The sequence below is a fragment of the Arvicola amphibius genome, chromosome 1 (genome assembly GCF_903992535.2).
Source record: "Arvicola amphibius chromosome 1, mArvAmp1.2, whole genome shotgun sequence".
Lineage (NCBI taxonomy): Eukaryota > Metazoa > Chordata > Mammalia > Rodentia > Cricetidae > Arvicola > Arvicola amphibius.
In genome coordinates, this window is record NC_052047.1 from 149466839 (window position 1) to 149491912 (window position 25074).

A 25074-nucleotide genomic window follows, 5' to 3' on the forward strand; every position below is an offset into this window, starting at 1 on the left:
CAGGTGAGGTCATCTTTGTAAAGCACTTCCTGTGCCAGGACCAAGTGCTGGGTGGTCTCCTTAGGAGCTGACTGGATTCTTTCGTCCCATCTTTGGGGATCTGTGGTTCCTTTCCCTTTGGTCCTACCCTGACAAGCAGTCGGGAAGGGGCTAGGATAAGTGCCCCAAGTGTTCATCCAGAGCTAGAGACCCCAAGTCCATGCAGATTCTAGGTGGGATATCTGAGCATTAGGCAGATGGAGAAACCCCAAGAAAGGCCCCTACTGCCATCCCCTAGATCAGAACAGGCTGCACTGGGGTCAGAGATACACACTGACCACCGGAGACCTAGCTCCATCCTGCTGGATTCCTTTTTATTATTGTTATTTTGAGACTGGGCCTCACATCACCGTCCAGCTTATTGAGTAGCTGAGACAGCTTCAGCTTCTGATACACCTGTGTTGTTTTGTTGCTGGTGCTGCTGCTGCTGTTGTCTGAACTCCTAAGAGATTACAGGTATCACAGCTCCCAGCAGGATACGGCAGGCTCTCACTATGCAGCCCTAGCTGGCCTAGAACTCCATCTGTAGATCAGGCTAGCCTCAAACTCAAGAGACCCAGCTGCCTCTCCATCTCCTGAGTGCTGGGGTTAATGGGCTTGTCGCCAAGCCCAGCATAGGTCAGGGTCCTGTTTTGACATAAACCTAGGCGAGTGAGAAAAGGCTTGGCAAAACACAGCAATTGTTTTAATGAATTCTCTGCATGGAGGAAAAAGAGGTCCAAGAGGAAAACACAAACAAACCCCCAGAAATCCAGAAAATATTAGTTCTCTGACTTACTAGTTGAATAGGTTATAAAACAAGACAAACGACACTAGCTTACGGTAGCCTCAGACTGGCAATGAACTTAAGGTGATGTAAACACAATGCCTCCTGACATGGGATTCTCACACTCAAGAACGCAGGAGGATAAGCAGCCCAGACACACCAACGTAAAATAAAGCAAGTCTCTGTATCAATCTCTACTGCGTCCAGAGATACTCTCAGAAGAGTCTGTCCTCTTGAGTGAGCCCGAGGCTGGGGCAGATCCTGGGTTTGAGCACACACTGCACAGAGGAGGCAGGGAGGTTGTACTGTGTTTGGCATTCGGGGGCTTCCCAGCCTGTCATGTTCTGGGCCTGTCTCTCATTCTCTGCAGGTTGCCTGTAATTCCTTGGACCCAAAAGATGCATACCCTTTTGACCTACAACCCTTTTCTGGTCTCAACAGGATACCCAAACACACCAGTGGACAAAGACCCACCCCCCCAGAGGAGCCACTCAGTCCAAAGGCATTTGGAAAACAAGACGACGGAGACATTTTATTAACTATCCAACCGGCTCCCTCTCAAAGTTTCTGGTATGTGGATTATTATTCTGTCTCAAATTTTGTTGCTGCTGAAGAATTTTTAGCCAGGGGAAAAACCCAGAATGCTGGCCTGTTGCTGCCTTTGTCTTAGTATTTCAGACGGTGGACTTGGACTTGGTGTCAAAAAATCACTAGAGCATCTGGCCGAAGAATGTCAGTAGGACCCGCCCCCAGCCGTAGCCACACCCAACACTCAGCTGTCATCAGGCTTACCAGGAAAGCTGGGGCCTGGAGAAGGAGTGGAAGGAGGTGATGCCAGGGAGGGAAGAGAGAGAGGTGAGGCACTTTCCATGGGCAGGGCAGGAGGAAGGTCTTTAATGGAACATCTCAGAGAGCAGGGAGGGTCTGCATCACCACCCCAGATCCTAGGCACAGAGGAGGTTTGAAATGTCCAGGATAAATAGAACCAATGGGGTTGGAGAAAAAGCCAGCTCCATCCCCTTTAAAAACAGTCTTACTGTGGGCACCAAAAATATATTAATATCTGTACATTTGTCATCTTTTTTAAAAAGGCAATAAAACCTCCTTGGCACCTTGTAGTTGGCTTGTTAAGAATGAGGTGATGTGGAAAGCCATGAGTGCACATTCAGACGAAATCACACAGACAGCCGTGTGACACACGCAAGCATGCACATGGCTGTACACATGTGGGGCTCTGATGAAAAGGCAGAGCCCTTGGAACCCTGAGAATTAGCCCTGCAGGCATGTGAGCCACCGCCAGCCCCACCGCCGCCAGCCCCACTGCCGCAGTAGGTCGCGGGGATGCTCTTTGCTGGGGTTGGCTCTGCAGTCCACGGGGATCCATTGCCTGGCTTATACTCCAGCACGCCTCTCGACATATCTCCAGTGTCCTGCCACAAGGAAGCAAGGCCTGGCTCTGTAAGCAGCTGTCTCTAATCACTTGGCCTCGCGCCCGCTCAGACATAGGCACCCATCGTCCCAGGCTCAGAAGGGCCCTGCCTGTAAGACAGACTTCCCAAAGTGAGCACAAGACAGTGCCTGAGTGCGCAGGTGTGCCTGGCACGAGGCACTAGGGCTCTGGTCCTGATCCCTGGTGTTCTGGCAAGAGGCTGCAGGAAGGTGAACCCGCTAGGCAGTGGGGAGTGAACCCCGTCCTTCCTGCAGGCCTGTGCTGCTCAGAGGTGGGGGCTGCCCTGCAGCAGGGAAGTGACAGTGTTCTGCAGGGCCACAGCTACTTTCTTGGAGGTCTTGCGTAGCAGTGGGCTGTCGGGGTGGTTCTCCTTGAGGTGCAGGACGTGACCCTCCTGACTCTCAGAGGTGCAGCCGCACTCCTCACACACGTACAGCTTGGCCCGGCGCTCCTTGTACGCGTACTTCTGCTGCACGCCGTGGATCTTCTTGAGGTGGGACTCCAGAGAGCAGCGCTGGGTGAAGGCCTTGTCACACAGGCTGCACTTGTAGGGCCGCACACCTGTGGACAACAGGGGGCGGCATCAGGACCTGATAGGGACTGTGGAGCCTGTCCGAAGCATCTGTACACACAGAGCTCAGGACACCTGAGTGCCGAGTAACCAGGTGACTTGGGAATCAAGTCCTTGTCTATGGATTCAGGACTCTGCCCTAAGGTTCAGGCCGTGCCTCCCAGGTCCCAGGCAGGTGGGAGGCATGCCCTCTGGACAGACTTCACTTACCAGTGTGGGTTCTGACATGTCTCTTGAGGTCAAAGGTGTCATTGAAGCCCTTTCCACAGTATGTGCAGAGGTGCCTCTTGACGTCATTGTGACATTTCATGTGTCGATTCAGCATGCGCTGGTAGGTGAAGGCCTTCTGGCAGATGTGACAGGTAAAAAGGTCTCCATTTGGACTGTCCCCCAAGGTCACCTGTGGGTGAGGACAGTATTTGTGGCAGATATCTAGAAATCAGCGCTATAGTCTGGCAGATATGCCAGCTCCCTTCCATCCCCACAATACTCTCAAGAAAAGCAGGCCCACCCTCCAGAGCCAATAACCTGTGATGTAACATCTGCTAAGAGGAGATGCAAAGAACCTCTGGGTATTGGCCCAGCTTCCTGTTGGGTCCCCCTTTTGAGGCTGTCACCCTGAACTTCCCATCCTCCTGCCTTTATCTCCCAAGTGCCGGGGTCACAGGAGTTTGCCATTATGCCTGGCCCGCGAGGGGCTTAGGGTTGAACTCAGGGTTTTGTTAGCGCAAGGCTAACAAAAGGACTTCCTCTGCCCACTGAGCTAAATCTCCAGCCTTAGAAATAGTTTTCTTTCTTTGTATAAAAAATTATTTTATGTTTATGGGTGTTTTCCCTGCATATATATGTCATGCCTCATGCCTGTGCACCACATGCTTGCCCAGTGCCCGTGGAGGCCAGAAGTCTTATCCCTTAGAACTGGAGTTACAGACAGCTGTGAGGGTGCTGTGGGGGCTGGGACTTGAACCCAGGGCCTCTAGAGGAGGCTGGGAGACTGATGGGCCATTTCTCCAGCTCCATCATTTTCTTTATTAATTATGGAAAGTTTCGAATTTATGCAATGGTGGAAAGACTAATGTCATGATTTCTTGTCCATTACGTGGTGCAGGTCTTACTCAATCTCTATTACCCTCCTGCTCCTTGTCTGGGTCATGTGACACACCCTGGTGCCACCACTAGACACTGTTTAGAGCGGCTGTGACAGCATTCTAGGTGTGACCACAAAGGTGTGGCTGAGTGGCCAGGTCTCTTCCTTGACTGGGCTCTGTCAAGGGGCCTGCCACTAGCCATTCCTCCTGAGATCCTGGACATCTGTCATACCACACTTCCACTGGCACCCCTCCCTTTATCTCGCTTTTGGTATTCGGAGAATTCCCGGTCTCTTGCCAGTTAAGATCCTTTGAGCCAGGCAGTGGTGGCGCATGCCTTTAATCCCAGCACTTGGGAGGCAGAGGAAGGTGGATCTCTGTGAATTTGAGGTCAGCCTGATCTACAGAATGAGTTTCAGGACCTATGTCCTGTCTCCTATGTTGTCCTGTCCTGTGTTCTACTCTCCCTCCCTGTAGGGATCTGAAGGGTAGAGGAAGGCCTGGCAAGGAGGATGAGCCCCGGTTGACAGAGACCAACACAGCCTCTTTGCCGCCAGCCCCCAGTTATCCACCCCTGGCCTTTGCAGGTAGGAAGAGAAGGGACAGAACTGTCCTTCCAGCCATAGCTAGTCTTTTGACATGAGGGATGGCCCCAGAAGAACACCCTTCTGCTAGATCTCCGCTGTCAGGTGCTCCCAGGCCTTGGCTTTGGGGAGTGTCCACCCAGCCCGGGCAGCCGGCTGCTTCCTCTCCTCTGTGACAAGCCATCTGTACTGCCTCATGTGGTGCTACAGAGCAGGAGAGAGGGTGGGGTGTGCGCTGCCCCTGCCCCGTGCACACCCTGCTCACTGCCGTATACTTAAGGAACAGCAAACTACCCCACTGACCCGGACCTCTTGCTCCCTGCCGCCCATATGGGACTCTACAGATGCAGCTGGGCCTGGCTCCAGCTTCTTCACCTTGAGACCTGGTGTAAAAGTGCAGCTCTTCTTTAGCTCTCCTGGCTTTGTAGCCAGAAATGAGAGCGATCACTTGCTGATAGAGACTCCAAAGGGTTGGATGACCTCACTTCCTATGTGTGTCTTTCCTCTGTGTGCTCCAACTAAGTGAGTCTCTGTAAAAGTCACAGTCCACGACTCGGATTGGTCCCCTGGGTCATATCTGTGCCCCTAATCTGTGGGTTAGACCTGGCCTCTACACATGCCCCTGGACCTTGAGAAAGAATGAAAATTATTACCTTCATCTTGGTTCGTAGGAAACCCTGGTCTCTGTTCTGGGAATCTGTCAGATGGTTCACATCTTCAGGGGGTAGCTGGGCCACCACGCAAGGTCCTGGGGTCACACTATAGCTGGAGTCCCGAAGGCTCATGTCCAAAGCCAGAGGGCAAGAAGGGGGTTCGGCCACAGATGGCTCTGGTTCCCGGTAGGGTGGTGGTGGACAGAAGCCCAGGCTGACTGGAGAGAGAGAGAACAGCCATATGAGGGTGGGCAGAAAAGACCCATCAGAGTTCCAGGAAGATTCCTAAGCAAGAAGACTAGAATCTGCGGCCTCCCTTCCTCCTGCTGCAGGCATGTGGCAGAGCAGGGCAGGCCCCTAGGCCCTCAGATGCTGCACCTCCCTCCTGCCCCATTCAGGTAATTACAGGTGACGCCAGCCAAGAGCCACTGCCCCCTGAGTAGCTTCTCTTAGCGGAACTGGGAGGACTGAATTGCCCTGCCAATTATGCTGCGAAGTGTCTGCCTGCCACACCTGGGCCAGTCGCTCTGGATTCCAGCATGCCCTTACTCCTCTGGGGACAAAGGGCACCACTGGAGGACCTGGCAGGAAAGGCTCCTTCAGACTCATTCAAGCCCTTGAATGGTTCCTGGCCATGGGGCCCCTTCTGGGTCTCTTCTACAGGCAGACCTTTGGGGTTTGGGTGGTCCTAGCCTTTCCTCCCTGACCTGGCCAATCCCTGCTACTGTAGCCCATCAGGATCCTGGGCTCAGGCTGGGCACAGCTCTGTCAGCAAAGAGGCCAGGTGGGTGGAGAGGGAGGCGGCCAGGGAGCAGCAGGTGGATGCTCGTAACAGTCTCTGGGCGCCCTGCCCAGCGCTTACACAACCCTGCTCCACTGCAGGACCGCTCACTGTGGCAGTCAGGCTGGGTGCCCTCCGGCAGTGCAGTGGCATCACCGATACCTGGCAGCCCTTTGACAAGGCCACTCCCCTCAACAAACACCATGAACTCAACGGGCCAGGCCTACCAGGCTGAGCTGGGACCCTGAGCCCTAGTCCTTATAGGACAAAGAAACACGGGTAGCAAGTCTCAAGGCCTGCAGAGCTGGGACAAGAAGTATAATTTTCCAATTAGTCAGTACAACCTAAGCTCTGTACTTAAAAAGCTATAAATTAGGAAGTTTCCTAGTTTCAGAAGGAAAAAAAAAAAAACTCAGGAGGGGTGCCTTGTACAGAAAGGATGAAAGAATCCAACTGACTCAGAATAGGATTTCAGGGCCTCGAGCTATGCCCTCTGAATACTGTATTTCAAGCAAGAGATATCAATGTAGAGCAAGGACCCAGGCCCAGGCGTTACCCTCACCTCTTCTGGGGGAAGGAAAATATAAAAGTACCTGAGTTTCGGGAGAGGCCCAGTTCTCGCCCCCTCAAAACACAACAAAGGTCTCACAGAGGGAGAATGCGTCTGCCTGCCGCCCAGAACCCGTTCTTCTAGCGCTGGCGTCCGTCTGTCCAGGGGGTGGGGGGACCTTAATGAGCCACCTCATTCCAGGAGTTGATTCACTAGCGCCTGGCCCTGGCCTGGCACCTGAACTGGCATACCACCTCTCTCTGAGCCATGCTGAATGGTGTCGGGCTCAGAGACCAGTCTCCTGTAGTGGGACCCGTGTAACACCCAGGCCTAGGACCAGGAGAGTGGGGCCAGAGTAGTGGTGACTCTGGTGCCCACTCACCAGACAGGCCTTGGCTGGAAGTCCAAAACTAGATGACAATTTCCGCTTCTCAGCCCAAGTAGAGGAAAATGTCACCACCACCATCCTCATCCTGTCACTTGGAGCTGGTGTGAGGGAGACTTCTGAGAGCCAGCCCAGCCACATGGCCTGGGTGGAGAATCAGCCTGTGAGGTGAGCTGTCACACTTGGCTCCTTGGCCCTATGGAGGAAAGGCTGGGCTAGGAGTCTAAGGCCTGCAGTCTGCTGTAGAGGACGAGCCCTGGCCTTTCTTTCCTCCTACACAAACCTGTCTGCTAAGGACAGCAGACAGAACAGAGCTGGCTCGATGGGCGCTCCACGCTGTCTCTACCCGAGCAAAGGGCCAATACGACTGCCAGGGTGGGGATGTTTACCTCAGTTTACCCACCCCACCAAACCTGTCTCCCTGCCACCCCCACAAATGTGTCTCTGCAGGGCTGCACGCACAGGGAGTATCCGCTGGCATCCTCTCCACCTATCCCGAGTGCCACTGAATGGCAGGAGGCAGAACTGGTTGCGCCTTGCTGGTGCTCCTCTCTGTCCCTCTAATTAGATATTTCCTGCAAGGCAGTGGCCACAGTGGCTACTACTCATTGCCCCCGCCCACAGCCACCGAGTGTGGCAAGGCCAGCCCGGCTAGCCCTCTCCCTCCTCCCTCAGGGACTGGTAAGTTCTCTCCTGTTGCCTTTACCTAGGCGATGCTACAGAGCTGGCCTGGAGCAGCAGACCAGATTTGAAAAGGCCTTACCCTCCGCAGGCCTCCTTTCTTTCCGTCACTGGCCCAAATACCAGGCAGACTGCCAGGTCCTCGCCCATAAAGGGCCTCAAGACAGGGCTGCACATAGGCCTGACCCTCAGCTTTCTGGGGAGAGCAAATTAAGTTGACGTATGGATGCCTGAACTTCTGGCTCCCCAGCTGACCTTACAAGTGCTGGTGTGCGAGCGTGAGTGTGCACACCCAGGCTGGCTTTAGGCTGGCTTGCACACTCATCTGGAAGGGCTGGGTCCCTTGTGTTCAGCTCTCTTAGTCCTAGAGTCAGCCAGCCATCACCTGAAAGGAGCGGCAGCAGCCAGTGGGCAGACGCCGCCGTGCCAGGGCGCAGCAGGCCTGTCTCCTTGCCTTTTGTTGCCCTTCTGCTGGATATCCGCGTTCTCAAGGCAGGAGCCGCTTCCTTTCCCAATTCTTTCCTTTCATTCAGCGTCTGTGCTGAAGTTAGACTCAACTCTCGGCCTCGTACCAGGGGGCGGGGCCCTGAATGGACGAGGAACCTACTTGCTGTGTGTGACATCCTTCACCCTGTCACCCTGCACGGACTGGGGGCCACCTGCTTCTCATATGCTGTGCGCTGAAAATGAACGATGACACAATATCGACAGTGGCTAAGCTGTGCTCCCTCCTCTCCTCCCCAAACCTGGAGCACTGTCTCCACCATCTTTTCTGGGACAGCGTAGCAGCATCTGCCTTAGGACCTCCAAGCTTGGGCACAGAGCAACTTGTGCGACAGTGTCTGATAAGACAGTTGCATTTCCAGCTGCTCTTCTATGCATGTCCTGGCTAGCTGCCCCCCTCACTGCCCAGTGCACTCAGCAGTCACTAGAATGCTCACGAAAGCTCAGCCTTCCCACACACTCTACATAAACTGGGGGTGGGGGGCACAGCTGACTTTTCATCTAGTTCTACTCAGCCTGGCAAGAACAGTCAGAGGCAGGCAGATCTCTGAGTTCAAGGCCAGCCTGGTCTACAAAGTGAGTTCCAAGACAGCCAGGGCTACACAGAGAAACCCTGTTTCAAACAACAACAACAACAATAGCTGGTCAAGTCCCTGCACTCTGAGCAGTGTCGGGCTGGGCTGTGTTGTCTGAGGGAATACCGGCACTCCTGCACTTCAGCCTGCTTGATCCAGGCCTTCAGCACATTCACTTGTTTCTTTGAGACAAGGTCTCAGATGGCCTCAAACCTGTTAAGTGTCTGCAGCTGGCCTTGAACTCCAGGTCTTCCTGCTTGCCCCGTCCAAGTGCTGCGATTATAGGTGTGCCCTGGACGTAGCTGCCAAGCTTTGGACATGTGCTGCCAGAACAGACCAGCGAGCCAGACTATTGCCAGCGGGGAGGCTTGGACATGGGGGGCCTCAGAGCCTACTAGAGGCTCCTGGAATTCTCCTGGAGTTCCAGTTTTCTGGCTCAGTCTGTCCCCAGGTCCCTTCCTGACTGTTGCTTCACTCAGCAAGGACAAGCTTCAGAGAAACTGTCCCTCTACAGCGCCTTCGGCCCTTCCACAGTTCAGGACTGGAATTTACCCCCGGCCAAGGGTACCTGCCTCAGCCTACAAACAAAACAAAAAAATCCCTCCTGTCACCACAGAGTAAACACACTACCCAACAGACTCTGGTACCAGGAGAGATGGTGGATGGAGAGAGGAGCCGAGTGAACCCCTAACCTGAGCTGTCTTCACTAGGGAATGGGGTCATTTCCTCACTTGCCTGTCCTCCATAGTAGGCTCCCAGCTCTCAGCTGTGAGGTAGGGTGACAGAAACGTGCCTAGCCGGCTCCTGGGGTCATGGCTGGCTGGTGATGGAATGGCTCAGCCAGGAGACAGAACCCACCCCTGCACTGCAGTCATCTGAGGCACCCAAGCATGGACTGAGGCCAATTCCCTTTTTCATTTCCAAAACTGTGGGAAAAACTGCGGCTCCAGTGGACCACCTAATTTAGAGAAGGAAAACTGAGTCCCGTAACTTCTACCCACAGGTCTTTCTCTTCACTCAACCAACGAGGGGAAATTCATCCAAGAGCTTATTTCCCAGCCTGGGCAATCCTGAGAGGGAGCGACTACCCGCACGTCTCCTCATCAGGACAGCAGTAGTAGGTGGCAGCGACCACCCAGAGGCCACCTGTCTCCTAGATGGGACAGGCTGCGAGGCCAGGTCTGTGGTCTTTGTGTCCCTCAGATCTGCGCTAACCCCGGGAAGTCTTAATGATTTGAACAAGCGGAGTATCTTTGTCCTTGTGAAAGTCAACATATGATCTGTTACTGATTGGGATGTGAAATAAAACTAAAAATAACAGCACTCTGAGCCTGGCTCAGATACCGCTCACCTTTAGCACAGTCCAAGTTCAGTTTATCAGATCCCAAGGAGCAGCTAAGCAGCAAGTCAAACACAGGCTGGGGAGGAGGCTGGAGCAAGGAAGGGGCTGTGTCCCTCACCGGCCTTCCGGAGGTGGAGCACTGGACAATTGGCCAGAACACTTAGCCAAGCAGAAATCACAAAATCCCAAGCCCATACCTCAGGTGAGGAGGCACCCTTCCCTTTTTGCCTCCTATTTTCTCACACTGGGGATTCTAGGACCTTCTGGCCATTGCCTTGTTTAAGAAGCCTTCAGAACAGCTTTACAGCCCCTTGAGATAAAGTTGTAAAACATCCTACCACCACTGGATCCTGGTAGGTCTCAGACAAAACACTCACATCCAAAACACCAACAGCTTATTCAAGAGGGAAATCGAGGCAAGAACCCACACAGGGTCCTCACCACCCTCATTCCCCCACTTTCTTAAAAGCCTGGGTGGTGCCAGAGAGCCTGCAGATCAAGGGTCAAAGTCGGTTGGTTAATTACCACCTCCCCCCCACCCCTGCTCGGAGGCACAGGGCAGTAAGCTCTTGCCCCACCCCCAAGGCCAGGCCGGGGGGAGCGGGGAGTTGAGAAAGCACTTGCCTCCCGATCTAGGGATCTAGGGTTTTTGTATTGGGAGCAGAAGTATCTAGGGCTCTGGAGGAAGATGCTGCTGGAGGAAAAGACAACTCCGGTTACTAATTCTAAGATGACGCGCAGGCTGTCAAGGCGTCTTCCCTAAATAAACTAGGTACACCAGCTTCCTGGAGTGTGTACCTTAGGTGTGGGGTGGGCTCCAGAACTCTCTTTTTTGCTTAATGTCCTCTCCAAGGGTGAACAGCGGTGGGACCCAACACCACCTTGTCTCAAGGGCAAGCAAGGTGCATCAGGTGTATTTCTCAGCAACTCCTGGACCATCAGGCTGGAGGCCAGGGAAACTGGGAAGCCCTGAACCTCGTCTCTCTTATTTTAAGCGAGCAGTGTTGTGGGGGCGACTAAAGCTCCAAGTTTTTCTTTACAATGTAGCTCAAGTCTTAGCGGAAACTCCAGCTCCTTTCCAGTCCCCCGCCCTCCACACCAAAGTGGCATCGCTTCAGTGATTCTCAACTGCCTCATGAAAGAAAGTCCAGGTTTTCTGGATTTACGGTGCGAGAGCCCGGGGTGGGAGGTGGGGGGCGTCCCCTGAGCCGTGACACACCCCGCTGCATCCTCGGCGGCGCGGGCCTGCGATCCCTAGTCTGGGACTTCGGCCGAGCCTCGGCTTGGAGCCCCATCCACCTCACCGTGCTCCTTCTGCGCCGGGGGTCGGCCTGCGGCGGGAATCCGCGTTCCCACGCGCATTGACCGGCGCCGACCGCTCGTCCGTGCGCCCCGCCCTCCCGGCGCCAGGAGCCCGCGGTGCCTCACCTGGCACGTAGATCTCGCCGCGCTCCTCGTCCGGGAGTTCGCTCCAGTTCCTCTTGCACGTGGAAACGCATGGCTTCTTCACCAGGAATGCGCGGGGCATCTTCGATCCCTCCTGGACCGGCGCGGTTTGCTCCCGTAAGTCAAGTCCAGGTGGTCGTCCCACCTTTGCGGGGCTGAGGCGCGGGAATGGGGACAGTTCAAGAAAGGAGTCGCCGAGTCGTGCCCACGTTCTGAGGGAAGAGAGTACCAGGGACCGCGCGTGGAGCGTCCAACTCCGCCGAAGGTCGCCGGTGCCCGCAGAGCGGGTGCAGCCAGGTGCACCCGGATGGAGAAGCGCTAAGCGAGCGTCCCCTGGCTCGACTGGCGTCCCTGCGGCCGCTCGCGAAGTCTTCAAGTGCGAGCTGGACGGACGGGTTCACGCTTTATTGGCTCGCGGCGGTGTGTGTTGGTGGCTCGGGCGGGGGTGGGGTGGGGGTGTTGATCTGATCTAATTAGCTTGGAGTGGCCGGGAGCGCGATGGCGCATGCGTTGGGAAATAACGGTGACAACCCACCTATTTGTTACCTGTCGAACCGGTTTCCATTCCGCTGCGGGTGAGGTGGCCTCGCGGCCCGGGCGGGGCGGCTCGACGTGGGTAGGAAGTGGTGGGGTGCCGATAGGGGTGGTTTGGGGGGCGGGCTCCGGTACCCACACCCAACAGTACCCGACCCGGACCTCCCTTGCCCGGCGTCGTCAGGTTTGCAAACTAGAGTTTCGGAAGGAGCAGGCACGGGAAGGGAGGGCAACGTTATTTGCACCGTCGCTAGCACGCTCCGTGAGCGATGACATAAAACTCGCCCAACAGGCCCGGGCCCAGCCTGACGCGCCCCGGGCACCCTGAGAGGTACAAAGCCGCCGGGCGGGAACAGGCGGCCCGGGCCCGCACCCAGCGGCTCTGGATCCCCAAGGCCGGGCTGAGCAATTCTTGGTTCAGCACAGAGGTATTTGCTGGGCACCGGCTTCCTGCGGGAAGGCACGCAAGGCGGCAGGAGCGCGTAAACCAGGAGGCTCGGAAGCGCCCGCGAATCCAAAAAGCTCGAGCCTGCCTTCCGGTTGTGCCGGCGTTTAAACCGCCCTGAGTCCAACTTAATTGAGGCCAGCGCCTTGGCATATAGGCGGACACGTTCTTCCAAACTCAGAAATAGCCGGTTTTGAATTCTGAAAATCTGTGAGAGACCAGGGGATGAAGACCCCAGCTGAGGTCTGATCTAGTCCTCTTTGCCTGTTGCACCAGTATCCTCCCTGGGTGGGAACTCAACAAACAGCTACTCCCCATCCACCCTTCTGTGTTCTTCAGTGGGCCCGGTTTGAGTGATGCCCCACCCCCATTGGACTGCCCGGGAGTGTTCCGTGGCCTTCATTCAACCACTTCACTGTGACACTTTGGCCGTGGCTGAGTTTCTTTTACTGGCTGACCTATTAAAGGCAGGGATGGGACCTGCAGTTAAAGGCTACTAACATTTTAGACTCCAGACCTCAGTACAACTTTCTCACAGTGTTAAATGTTTGCTAGAACAGACTGTGAGGGAAATTAGTCTGATAAATGAATCCACACAGTTCAAAAGTCAGGAGGCACAAGTCGTAACCCAGCACGTGGGGAGCTGAGGCAGGAAAACTGAAAGGTAGAGGCCAGCCTAAGTTCATCGTGAAATCCTGCCTCAAACACAAAACAAGAGGCCAAAGGAATGAAGGCCGTGGAGCTGGCTGAGAAGGTACTTGTCACTGAGCTGGAATACCCGAGGTCAACGCCCAGGACTCACATGGCAGAAGGGGATAACTGATCCCACAAATTGTTCTTTCACCTGTACAGACACACTGCGGAATTGGTGCCACGCACACATCTGCGCAAGATAAGTCAAAAGGAAAGGGAAGTGGTTAGGATGGACTCAGAGGCATTCAGAGGACATTTCAAACATGGAGATACTTGGAGAGACCCTGTACATCTCCCCAGGATCTTTGTGAAGATGGGTGGGTGAGGAGAGACACATCAGCCTCCCCCCACCCCACTGAGCAGGAAGTAGATTGACCAGGAGCCTGAACTCTCTATTCCTGGAGACTCACAGAGTTACTGGGAAGGTTCTGTGACCCTTAGGGCCATTAAGGTTTGCCACCTCCCCTTGCTGTCCCTGGAGAGCTGTCTGTCATAATCCACTCTTCCCTTATCCACCTCTCATTCTGATCTTGGACCTTGCCCTTCAACTAACATTAAGTGAGCAACTACTGTATGCTTATCGTTAGCAATAAATCCTGGGGTAGCAACATGGATTGTCTAGGAGGCAACTGAATTTAGCTTACTTCTCTTTCTTCATTATTTATTATTATTATTATTATTATTATTATTATTATTATTATTATTGTCATTTTGAGACAGGGTTTCTCTGTGTAGCCTTGGTTATCCTGGAACTTGCTCTGTAGACCAGGCTGGCCTTGAACTCGGAGATGCCTGCCTCTGCCTCCCAAGTACTGGAATTAAAACCTTGCCCAGCTTCCACAGTAGGCATTGAGCTCTTTTGTGGTACCATCCCGACAGGCTGGTCCCAGGGAGTGCCCGGGAGAGTCTATGTGAAGTCTTCACAGGTGACCCTAGATACAGAGCCAGGCTTTCTCATCAGACTAGTTTGGATGTCCAGAAAGCCAGGTGGGGAGCTAAACTGGGCGAAGCCAGCCAGTCCAGTGTCCCTGCTGGTACAGAGTCACAGCGAACAAAGTGAGGTCCAGGAGACTGGGGACTTTGTGCCATCTCTCTGCTGCTGCAGCTCCTGTGGGATAGCAATACCTACACAATGGTCTCTACATTTTTGCTTATCTCTTTTATATGTATGAGTGTCTTGTCTGCATGTGTGTCTGTGTCTCACATGCATGCCTGGTGTTTGAGAAAGCCAGACGTGGGCATCAGATGCTCTGGGATTGGAGTGGCAGGTGGGTGCTGGGAATTGATCTCAGGGCCTCTGGAACAGCAACAGGTGCTCTTAACTGGTGAGCCATCTCTACAGCAACTCCACCTTATGTTTTAAGAGGGTGTCTTTCCATCCGGTATGGTGGCACACGCCTTTAATCCTAACACTAGGGAGGCAGAGGCAGGTTTTTCTGTGAGTTCAAGGCCAGCCTGGACTATATAATGAGTTCCAGGGAGCCAGACTATGAGACTGTCTCAAAAATTAAAAAGAAAACTTAAAAAGCTAGGTCCTCTCAGTGGACCTAGAACTCGTGGTTTCAGCTGGACTGGGTGAGCGATGAGCTCCAGAGATTTTCTAGTCTCCATCCCACGGCACATGGGTGCTGGGGATCTGAACCCAGGTCCTCTTTCTTACTCATCAAGCATTTTCCCACTAAGCCATATGCTAACCCATAGAATAGGGAAGGATTAACTGGGTGTTATGGTGGTGGTAGGTGGGTTGCTGAGGTCTGAATGAGAGGGGAGCCAGCTGTACAAAATGGCAAAGAACATAATCAGAACGAAAAGCTGGCGCCAAGGCCCATGGTAGAAAACAAATCTAGTGTGTGCAGCTGTGGTGGCTGGATGCTGGGAAGGAGGGAAGCTGAAAGGTGGGTCCCTGGCATGACTTGTGATGCTGGATGGAGTAGGAGCAGGGAGGTGGCAGTAAGGAGACCAGGGCTGTTTGGAGCTACTGCAGTGGTCCAAGTAAGAGATGGTGGCTTGAGTCACAGTGAAAACCAAGCCATGAGTCAAGTGTCTTGAATGACATCACCTGTTGGTATAGAGGACAAGAGGATGAAGGGAAATGGAGCCGCAGCAAACAAGGACCATGATGCCCACTGTGGGTTGTCTGGATATGGTGCTCAATCCTCATCCCAAGGAGCCTGGGGAGTTAGGAAGGGCACTGGATAGTGAGTAGAACTACTCCTTTCTGTTATCACAGAAGTTCTTAGGAGCCAGGATAGGATGGAGACGTGGAAGGGGCTGTGAACCTGGAGGCCTAAAGCACAAAGGATCATGGGAGATATCTACTGAAAAGACACAGAAAAGAATACAGCTGCAGTCAGTGCCTGTAGATCTGGGCCAAGTCATCTGCCCTTTCAGGGCCTCAGTTTCCCTAGCTCTGACCTTTGCCTGGGAGACAGCAGCTCTGCAGTGGGCAGCCTTTCAGGGCCGGCTGATGGGGTCTTTTGCCAGCCACCTGAGCAGCTTCCCCTGCACCCCCTCAGCTAAGACAGGTGTCAGACATCCTAGGTTGGCCTCTACCTCCCTGTGTGGCTGAGGATCATGTTGTTCCTCCTGCCTCCATATCCTGCCAACCAGCAGCTTTTCCAGACCGGAAAAGCTCCTGATAGGGGCCACCCCTAGCCAGAGGGCAAAAGGCTGGGGACTATGGCAGAGGAGATAGTTTTTGGCCAAGGTCTGTGGAGTGGAGCTGGTTGCTCTTGGTGGGTACCAGAGAGCGGAGTGAAACTCCACCACGGTAACCACAGGTCCCATCTGCCAGTCTCAGGCCCAGCTCAGACTCCACATTATGTCTCTGCTGTTGAAGTCATCAGCCTCCAGATGACAGCCCCACAGCCCTAAATCACTGCCTCTCTCTTCCCCACCCCTCTTCCCCTAGCTGCCACCTAGGCCAAGTCCCTGACATTCTTCACCTGCTCTGGGCTCCCTGCTAGCCCCACAATCAGCCATAGATATTGTGAAAATCAATACCCCATCTCCCTTCAATGGACAGAGCCCCGAGTGTTCTGTTCCTCCTGCCATTTCCCCGTGTGCCCAATGCACTGCCTTCCTCCACCCCAAGCTCTTCACCATCTTCCCATCTTAGTATCTCCTGTGACCATGCTTTTCCCCATCTGGGAACTGACTGCTCCTCATCCAGGTTTCTGACAAACATCCCTTCTTCCTAGAGCTGATGCCCCAGCTAAATTCTTGCCCTTGTTGTCATCTCTACCACCAGATTCTGTTCTCTTTGTATTGTCTTTCACCGTGACATTTTCTTTTACCGGTTTGTCATTGCCATTCCCAGTATCAGGTTTTCTAGGACCTGTTTCTTTTTATCTTTTATATTCTTTTATATTATTTTTGTATGTATGCACACTAAAGGTGTGTGTGTGCTTACATGTATGTGAAAGCCAGGAACTGAAGTCAGGTATCTTCTTCAGTTGCTCTCTATGCATATTTTCTTCCTTGCTTCTCTCTCTGTTTCTCTCACTGAACTGGCTAGACTGGCTGAGCTCCCAGAATCCTCTTGTTCCTGCCTCCCTAGCACTTGGGTCATAGGTGCTCCCTGCCATACTCAGCTTTTATGTTTGTGCAGCAAGCCCCAGCCCCAAGGGTCCCTATTTACTGCACCATTTTTTAAAATTATTTTACCATACCGTGATATCACACCTTGGTCATGCTAAGCAAGCCCTCTATCACCCATTTCTCTCTTACTTCCTGAGTCGTGGTCTTGCTAAGCTGACCTAGTTGACCTTGATTTACTGTAGACCAATTTGAAGTTTTAACCTTTCTGCCTCTGCCTCAGGTTCTTGAGTGGCTGTGATTTCAGGTTGGGAGTAACATCTTTTTTTTTTTTTTTTTTTTTTTTTTTTTTTTAAGACAGCCTCACTGTGTAGCCCTGGGCCTGCCTGGAGCTCATTCTATAGACCAGGTTGGTCTGAAACTCTTCTCTGCACCAAGAACTGGGATTAAAGGTGTCTGCCACCATAGCCAACCCAACAAACACCATTTTAAATAGCTTTATTATTATCCCTGTTCTATAACCTTCATCCTCACAAAACATATAATTCAGGGGTTTTAGACTCCAGGGAGTTCTACAACCATCACCCTAAGTCCAGAGCTTTCTTAGCTAGGGTTACTATTGCTGTGACGAAACACCATGACCAAAAACAAGCTGGGGAGGAAAGGGTTTATTTGGTTTACACTTCCACACCATAGTCCATCACAAAAGGAAGTCAGGACAGGGACCGGGAGGCAGGAGCCTGATGCAAAGGCAGTGGAGGGGTGCTGCTTACTGACTTACGCCTCACGATTTGCACAGCCTGCTTTCTATAGCACTCAGGACCACCACCCAAAATTGGCTGAGCCCTCCCCATCAATCACTAATTAAGAAAATGCCTTACAGCTGGATCTTATGGAAGCATTTCTCAACTGAGTTTCCTCCTTTCAGATAACTCTAACTTGTGTCGAGTTTGGCATAAAACTAGCCAGCAAAAAACACCCCTGCGAACTGAAACTCTGCACATTGGCAGCCACCCTCCACTCCCAACCTACTATGCTTTCTGGTCCATGGACTCCTTTTGTGAAGCATCCCTGTATCCACAAACCCAGTGCTATGGGGAGGGAGTTCTTTTCCGGATAAGAAAATGGGGGGTGGGATCAAGAGTGGCAGGCAGACCATGGAAGGACTGGGAAGTGAGTGGGACTGGGGTGCGTGATGTGAAATTCCCAAAGACTACTCAAAGATATATACAAGGCCCAGGGCCATTCAAGGATTAACTTTTCCTTTTTCCAGCAAACTCTCGTGCATGGGGAGGGACAGAAATGCAGAGGAGCGAGAAGTGAGGGAACAAATGGGAGCTCCTGTCTCCTTAGACCAGGCACGTCACTGGCTCAGGGAGGCCTGATGGTGAACCAAGGACACCTCTCGCAAGCCCAGACTGTTTCGTAGAGGACACTTGGGCAGGCAGGTGAGAACAGGGCCCATTCAGGAACTTGGACATCAAGAGACCCGAGAGTCGCAGAGTTGGCATGCAGCAGAGTCCAATTCCACTTGCAGGAGGTTCTGGGGTTTCCTGCAACAGACCACACCTTTTCTTTTTCCTGGGCTTCTGAAAGTTCATGTGTGACAGGCACCCACCCTCAGTACCCAGGGTTGCCAGGAGCCCTGGTGAGTTTAGGAAGACACATCCATCAAGTGCTAGAAACCACACATGCCACCTCAAAGAACCCAAGCCCAGGGAGGCAGAGACTAGAGCATCAGAAGCTTGGGACACAGCCAGAGTTGGACTCCCTGACCCCTGGAAGCCTCTCTCCTCTACTGTAACAGGATTTAATAATCCTTCTTGGCTCCTGGAGAGCTAGCTGGGAGACAGGACCTGCAGTTATCAGCGCCCTCTGGGCCTCCGACAGGGAAACCAGACAGGCTCCTACTCCAACCTGCCGTCCCAGCCCAGGGCTGCTCTCATCCCGGCCTCTTTCATCTTAGGCCTAATTAGCCAGGTGCCCCACCCCAAAGCTCCTTGAACAGGAGTCATCACTCCCAATTTATAGGTGGGGAAACTGAGGCACCTAGAGGGAAGTGGTTTAGAGCTGTCGCCTGTGAGTCAGCTGTGGAGCCAGAGCCCAGAGGAGGCCCGACCAGGTCTTCTAGCTGGACCTGCCCCTCTCCCCGCCCCCATCTCCATCCCCCACTTTCCTATCCTTGCTCTAGAGGCCCAGGCACCCTTCCTTTTAGGGTTCTCCCTCACCACACTCAAGTGCGGAGGTTCAGGATGGGGTAGGGAGGGGCGTGGGCAGCCAAAAGGGAGGCAGACAAGTTGCCAGAAGGTAGTAATGGGGGCTCAGGTCACAGATGCTAGCAGAAAGCTTGAGGACGGTGGGCAACGAGATTAGGACGCCAGTAGTTCTGTGCCCTGGAAACTAGCGGCCAACGGATACCCACAGTCTGGGTCTCCTGAACCACAGGCCCAGCTCCAGGGGCACAACCTGGATCTAGCCCTCCGGACTCCAGGACGGAGCGCACTACTTGGCCCTAGCAATCGGTCTCTACTCAAGCCTTGGTTTCTCAGTCCACGTTAGTCGTGCTACGAGCTGAGTGACCTTCCAGGCCCCACCAACACGCACATCCAAAGTCAGAATCCCGTTGTTTTTCGGCTTCGCGGCGTCTTAAGGCCCGTCCAGCCCGCAGTACTCTAGCCTGCCCGACCCCTATTCGCAATCGGCGTGACTTCGGGCAGAGGTCAGCAGCTACTACACGGCTGCGACCCCGGCGCCGGCTCCTCGCCCCCAAGCAGAGCCCGGTCAGCGTGGAGGACGCCAAGCCAAGCCCTGCGGCGCCGGTCCGACCGGTCCCACCGTGACCCGCGCCTGGCTCTTCCTGCTCTGCCCTGGGTGTGCGTCCCGCGCGCCCCCCAGCGGCCGCTCAAGGACCCGCACCGAGCAGCCGGGCCGCAGCGCGCAGTCCTGAACGCCGTGCGGGACGGCTAGGGGACGCGCTGGCGGCCTTCCCGGCCTGCCCAAGCCGTCGTTCCGCTCGAGGGCCTGGGAACGCACCCCATCGGGGAGCGGGCCGGGAGCTCGGCCCACCAAACCCCGCCTCTGCCCGTGCCTGCGGCGGTTTCGGGGCAGGGGGCCTGCAAAGCGAGACAGTTACTCAGACCTGGCGAAACCGGCGTGTCGGCACCTGCCGGCCCGGCGGGCGTGGCAGGCGGAGGCTCCGTTACGCCCCGCCTCTGGGCTCGCCCGGTCCCGGCCGCCCACGCGCCGCGCGCCCCGCCCCGGCCCGCGCCGCCAGCCTGCCAGCCCGGAAGGAGCCGGCCGAGCGCCTGCGGCAGCTGACTCAAGCGGTGAGAGGCCGGCCCGTTACCGCGGGCGCCAGGGGCCCCGGCGACGCTGTGGTTTCGGTGCCCTTCGTAGGCGGGCGGCCTAATGAGCTCTCGGCACGCACCTCCCGGGTACCCCCACCCTGATCGCGGCGGTTCCTATCCCGCAGGGGCTTTGGGCTGCTGCTTTCGGCCTCATCCCCGAAGCCTCCAGATTTCAGCTTGGGACCTTGGGCACTGGGGACTCAGTTGGGGTCTGCAAGATGGCCCTAGGGTGACAGCAGCCCCCTCTGGGACGGTGGAGGACCCGGGCGCCCTCTGGCGGCCGTGAAGGCCTTGCACGTCCTCGCCGCCGTGTCTGCGGCCGAGGGTCTGATGCTCCTTTCCTCTGCAGAGAATTTAGTTGATGACTGGCCATGGGGCCCCTGAGTCGTGAAGCCTGGACCCAGCGCCTGGGGGCTTTCAGAGCCAGCCCATCGGCCTTCCTGGCAGGTGCCGAAGGTGAGGATTTGGGTCGCGACCTGCTGAGTGACCTAAGGAGTGAAAAGCTAAGCGAGCAGACCAAGGTAGGTACTGCCCGTGTGCCCTGCTACGGCCCACATGCGTGCTCCCTGCCACTGCATGATGAGCTTCGTCTTCACAAGTCCCTCTTAAATCTGCCGTCTAGGTTTCCTTACTGACACTGAGCTTGGAGTACTCTGACAAACTGTGGCCCGATGCACCCGCCGCAGAGGCTGCTGCCACCTCCTTGTTGGACACTCTTATCCTCCTGCCCTCAAAACCTTCAGCTCTCCGGAGGCTCCTGCTTTTGGCAGCAACCACAGTCCTGGTGTCTGGAGGTGCCCTGGAACCCACTTCGGGAGCTTCCTGCCGGCTGCTGCCTCTTCTGCTTGGTTTAGCCTCAGGCCGGGACATGGGACGAAGCTTTGGGAGCGCCTCGGAACAGCGCCACCTACAGGCCACAGCATGTGAATGCCTTGGAGAACTTGAGCGCTGCAAGCCTGGGCTGCTGGCCGGCTCCCTGGCGGTGCTGCGTAGCCTCCTAGGGCAAACGGGTCCCATCCAGCCTGTCAGCCTGCTGCTGGCTCTTGTTCTGCACAACACCTTGGTGGTACCATCCAGGGCTACAGCTGGGTCTGGGCTGCAAGGCCTTGTGACTGGGGTCTCCTCCGTTGGGAGTTGTCCCTGGGACTGGACACGAGCTGAAGAGCAGGGTGCCCATCTTCAGCCCCAGGCACCCAGCTGGCCCACAGCTGAGCAGGAGCATGGCTTTCCATTGCTAGAGCCCAGCCCTGAGGAGGCCCGAGAGCTAAAGGCTGCAGTGGCCCAGCTTCTGGACACCTCCTACCTGCTCACGCCTGTGGCTCAGGCTCAGCTTCTGTGGCTGTTGGGCTGGGCCCTTCGGGGTCTTCGGGGACAGCCACCGGTGCTTTTCAAGCCACAGCTAGTTCGGCTGCTGGGCACAGCACAGCTCACCCTCTTGCACTCAGTCCTGGCTCTCAAGGCGGCCTTTGGCGAGGCCCTGTTCACTGCTCAGGACGAAGCCCTGCTGATCCGCAGGCTGACCTTGGTGGCCCAGCACCCGGCCCTGCCCTCACCGATACACCTCTTTTACCTGCAGTGCCTCCTGCGCTTCCCAGAGAATTGCCCACTAGGTCCGGAAGGGGAAGAGGCCGCCCCACTGCTGTTGGGTCCCCAGCTATGCCAGGGCCTCATGCCCAGTCTCCTGCATGACCCGATGGTCCTCTTGGCCCGCCTGCATCTGCTCTGCCTGGTCTGTGCTGATGCCGAGGAAGAAGAGAAAGACCAGGTTCAGAGCCCACAGGGGTACCTGCAGGAGCTGATGGCTGGCCTGCAGCAGAGGGCAGCCCTAGATGGTGGTCCCCAGGCCTTGGCCACTCTCTGTTTCCAGGCTTCATACCTCATTGCCAGGTGCCTGCCTGGGCAGCCTATAGTACGGACATCTTTGATCCATGGACTGGCCCAGCTATACCGAGCTCGGCCTTCCCTGGCTCCCCACTTTGTGGACCTCTTAGATCAGGTAAGCCCTGAGCTGAGAGAGCCCCTGAGGGCAGTGCTGCAACAAGAGGTGGTAGCCAGGCCAGGCAAGAACGAATCACTTTGCTGGCACCTGCAAATGCTGGCAAAGGTGGTGGAAGGAGATGCTCAGGGTGCCATCCTCAGCTTCCTACAGGCTGCAGCCATACACTGCACGGACTGGGGCCTACAACAGGCCCTGTTGCGGGTATGCCGAGCTCTGCTGCGGACAGGCGCGGGAGATGGCCTGGCAGACTTGCTGCAGGTACTGGCCAGACAGCTAGAGGATGCTGATGGACGGGACCATGCCCGACTATACTACATTCTCTTTTCCCACTTGTCAAGTCCCAAGCTGGGCGTGGCCCTGGGCCCCTCTCCTGCTGCACCTGCCCTGGCCTCCTCTCTAGTGGCTGAGAACCAGGGCTTTGCATCAACACTGATGGTGCAGGAGACTCCAGCTCCGATTCGGTTGCGTGTGGGGCCTCAGAAGGCCAAAGGCCCACTCCTGTCGCTGCCTCTGCAGGTGGAGGCTGTGGAGGGGCCCGTCTACTGTCTGGAGCTGCGCTTCCGTGTGGAAGGACAGCTCTATGAGCCTTTGGAGGCTGTCCACATACCCTGCTTGTGTCCGGGACGACCTGCCCATCCTCTGTACCTGCCCTTACGGCCCCGCCGCCCAGCCCCTGCCTGCCTACATGTCCAGGCCCTTTATACTACACCTGCTGGCCTCACATGCCACACTCACCTGCCACCCTTGTCCGTGAACTTTGCGGACCTCTTCCTGCCTTTCCCCCAACTCCCCAAAGGCTCTGAGGTGTGTTTCTTTGATGATCTCTGGAACTCCTGCCTGCCAAAGGGTGTAGAAAGTCGTATGTGGTGCCCACTTGGGCCACAGGGTCTGGAGGCCTTGGTGTCCCAACATCTAGAGCCCTTTGTTGTGGTGGCTCAGCCCCCCACCACCTACCTCATAGCTGTTCGCCTGCCCCCTGACTCCATGCTGCTGCTGCGGCTGGAGACAGCTCAGGTGGATGGTGTGCCTGTGGCCCTAAGGACTGACAACTGGGCCGTGCTGCCCCTGGTAGGGGACTACCTCCGTGGCCTTGCAGCCCGCTGAGTCAGGACATGCTCCTGGGGGCTGGTTCAAGGGACTGCTGAAGGAGCATGTTCTTGTAGCTCCTGCCCCATAAAATCTCTTTGTTCGACAGCACTCGCTGGCTTGTTTTCTTTTGAACCCTTGTTAGGAGCAGACTTTCTGGGGTTGGGTCTTAAGCCCCCCAAAAGATCCAGGCTAGTCCCAGTCCTGCAGCCCTCCACAATCCCTACTCAGACAGTCCGAACAATATGTTTCCCATGAGGTCTGGCTTAGCCCAAGATCACTGTGTCTTCGTGTGAAGGCTACTGGAGCTTCAAGTTGGGCCTCCTCGCACCACCCCAGCTGAGCTAAGACTCCGTGGCACAGTAGGCTAGCAGCCTGGACTCCGGAGAGAAAGTTTGGTGACTCGATGGCCCCTTCCTGGGCAGTTCTGGTCGGAACCACCTGTAGAGAGCGTGTGCCAGCAAGGCTCTAGCAGATGGAGGGGCCCACGTGGTTTTGTAAAAGCCTAACTTTTATGCCCAGGAAACCCAGTCTGTGCTCAGGAATCCTCTCAGATAGAAACATGCTCTCCAGCTTCTTTCTCCAAATGTACAAGACTCTGAGGATGCAGATACACCGAGGGCAGGCTGGTATTTTCCACACGTTGCTTCATGCCATCCTTGCCACAACTCTGCAGGTCTCCCCCCACAACTGAGGAAATCTCCAGCCGAAGGAGTTAAATGACTTTCCTGAGGTCACTCAGCTGGGGGGGAGTAGTATTTTGTCAGCCCATGGCAGGCCACCATTGCCCCACTCCGCAGAGACATGCAGGGCCAGTCTCTGGCCCTTTCAGGCCTGAGAAGCCCCAGTAGGATACGCTGAAGCAGCAGTCAGTTTGTGCTGAGTAGAATGACCTTGGCCTGAGTTGTTCTGGGGAAAGGATGTGTGTGGTATGTGTGTGTGCATGTGTTGTGGTGTATTGATGCCCCTGCTCTGGTTTCTTACAAGTAAGTCTCGAGAGTAAAGAAGGCTTAGGCCAGTTTGCGGCGAAAGGCCAGGTTCAGGAGCAAGCCATAGTAAGGCCTTGTTACTGTTGAGTGACTTTTCATCCCAGATAGGGCACCTACAACAGAACAAAGAAAAATTCCGTTCAAGTCTAGTTAATGAGCCAGTGAGTGGATTGGAGTTACTTACAGGAGTACGGGTGACTCAAAGACAGTTGTAAAGGCCATTCTGGCATGCGTGACCACCGCGGGAAGCTGGAGCTTTTTATAGGACTTGGAGACAGCTCCCCCTAAGGTTCCCCACATCAACTGTTGACTTGTTTTTATAACCGGAGGGATGGGCCTCACCAGTCCTGTAACTTTCTGAGCTTTCAGATCCTCAAGTTTCTTGAATCGTCTGAGCCTGAAGAAATATTTCAATGAGGAAAAAGCAGCTCTGTACCATTCGCCTTGGGAGCCATTGCCAAATCAGGAAGGCGACCGTTCTAGAAACTTCTCCAGCCGGTTTGAGTAGAGAAAGAATATAGGTCAGTTCCTTACACAATTCTTAGGAAACAAGAGAAGTAGGCTCCCCAGAAGCCGCCACTGAAGCTGTTCATTCCAGAGCAAGCTCCCCTGTCTGCAGTCCGCACGGGGAGTGGGTGCCGCCACTGCCTCCCCGCACCCACTGAACCAGAAACCTGCTGCTGCTAGAGAGCCTTGCCACCTCTACGTCTAACACAGAGGCCATCTCGGGGGTGTCATCCAGTTCTCGTCATAGCAAAGGGACCCCAAAAAGCCGTTCTTCCCTGCAAACCAAGTGGTGCTTTAAGCCTGCGGCTAAGATAAGGAGAATTGATCAGGAGGCTGGGGAGATGATTCAGCACCCACGGAAACAAACATGGGGACTTGAGTGGGTCTCGGCACCCACCGAAAGCCAGACGAGGGCTCGTGCTCTCACCACACAGCTGGGAGGCAGATGCAGGGTCTCCAGGCTCCCTCCAAAAAAACCACAGGTTTCTCTGTAATCCTGGCTGTCCTGGAACTCGCACTGTA

General features: G+C 55.1%; 2 protein-coding genes across 2 annotated transcripts; one reads left to right on the forward strand and one right to left on the reverse strand.

The window, feature by feature from the left end:
- Positions 1 to 2520: 2520 nt before the first annotated feature.
- Ovol1 (ovo like transcriptional repressor 1) lies at positions 2521 to 11497 on the reverse strand. Its single transcript, XM_038312864.1, has 4 exons — positions 11398 to 11497; positions 5152 to 5369; positions 3037 to 3226; positions 2521 to 2816 (listed from the first exon to the last, which is right to left on the reverse strand). The coding sequence occupies exons 1-4, from the start codon at positions 11495 to 11497 to the stop codon at positions 2521 to 2523; spliced, it is 804 nt and encodes a 267-aa protein (XP_038168792.1).
- Positions 11498 to 19883: 8386 nt separating this feature from the next.
- Positions 19884 to 23165, forward strand: Ap5b1 (adaptor related protein complex 5 subunit beta 1). Its single transcript, XM_038336508.1, has 3 exons — positions 19884 to 19950; positions 20321 to 20492; positions 20594 to 23165. Exons 2-3 carry the CDS (start codon positions 20343 to 20345, stop codon positions 23072 to 23074), a joined length of 2631 nt encoding a protein of 876 aa, XP_038192436.1. The 5' UTR covers positions 19884 to 19950; positions 20321 to 20342; the 3' UTR covers positions 23075 to 23165.
- Positions 23166 to 25074: the final 1909 nt, after the last annotated feature.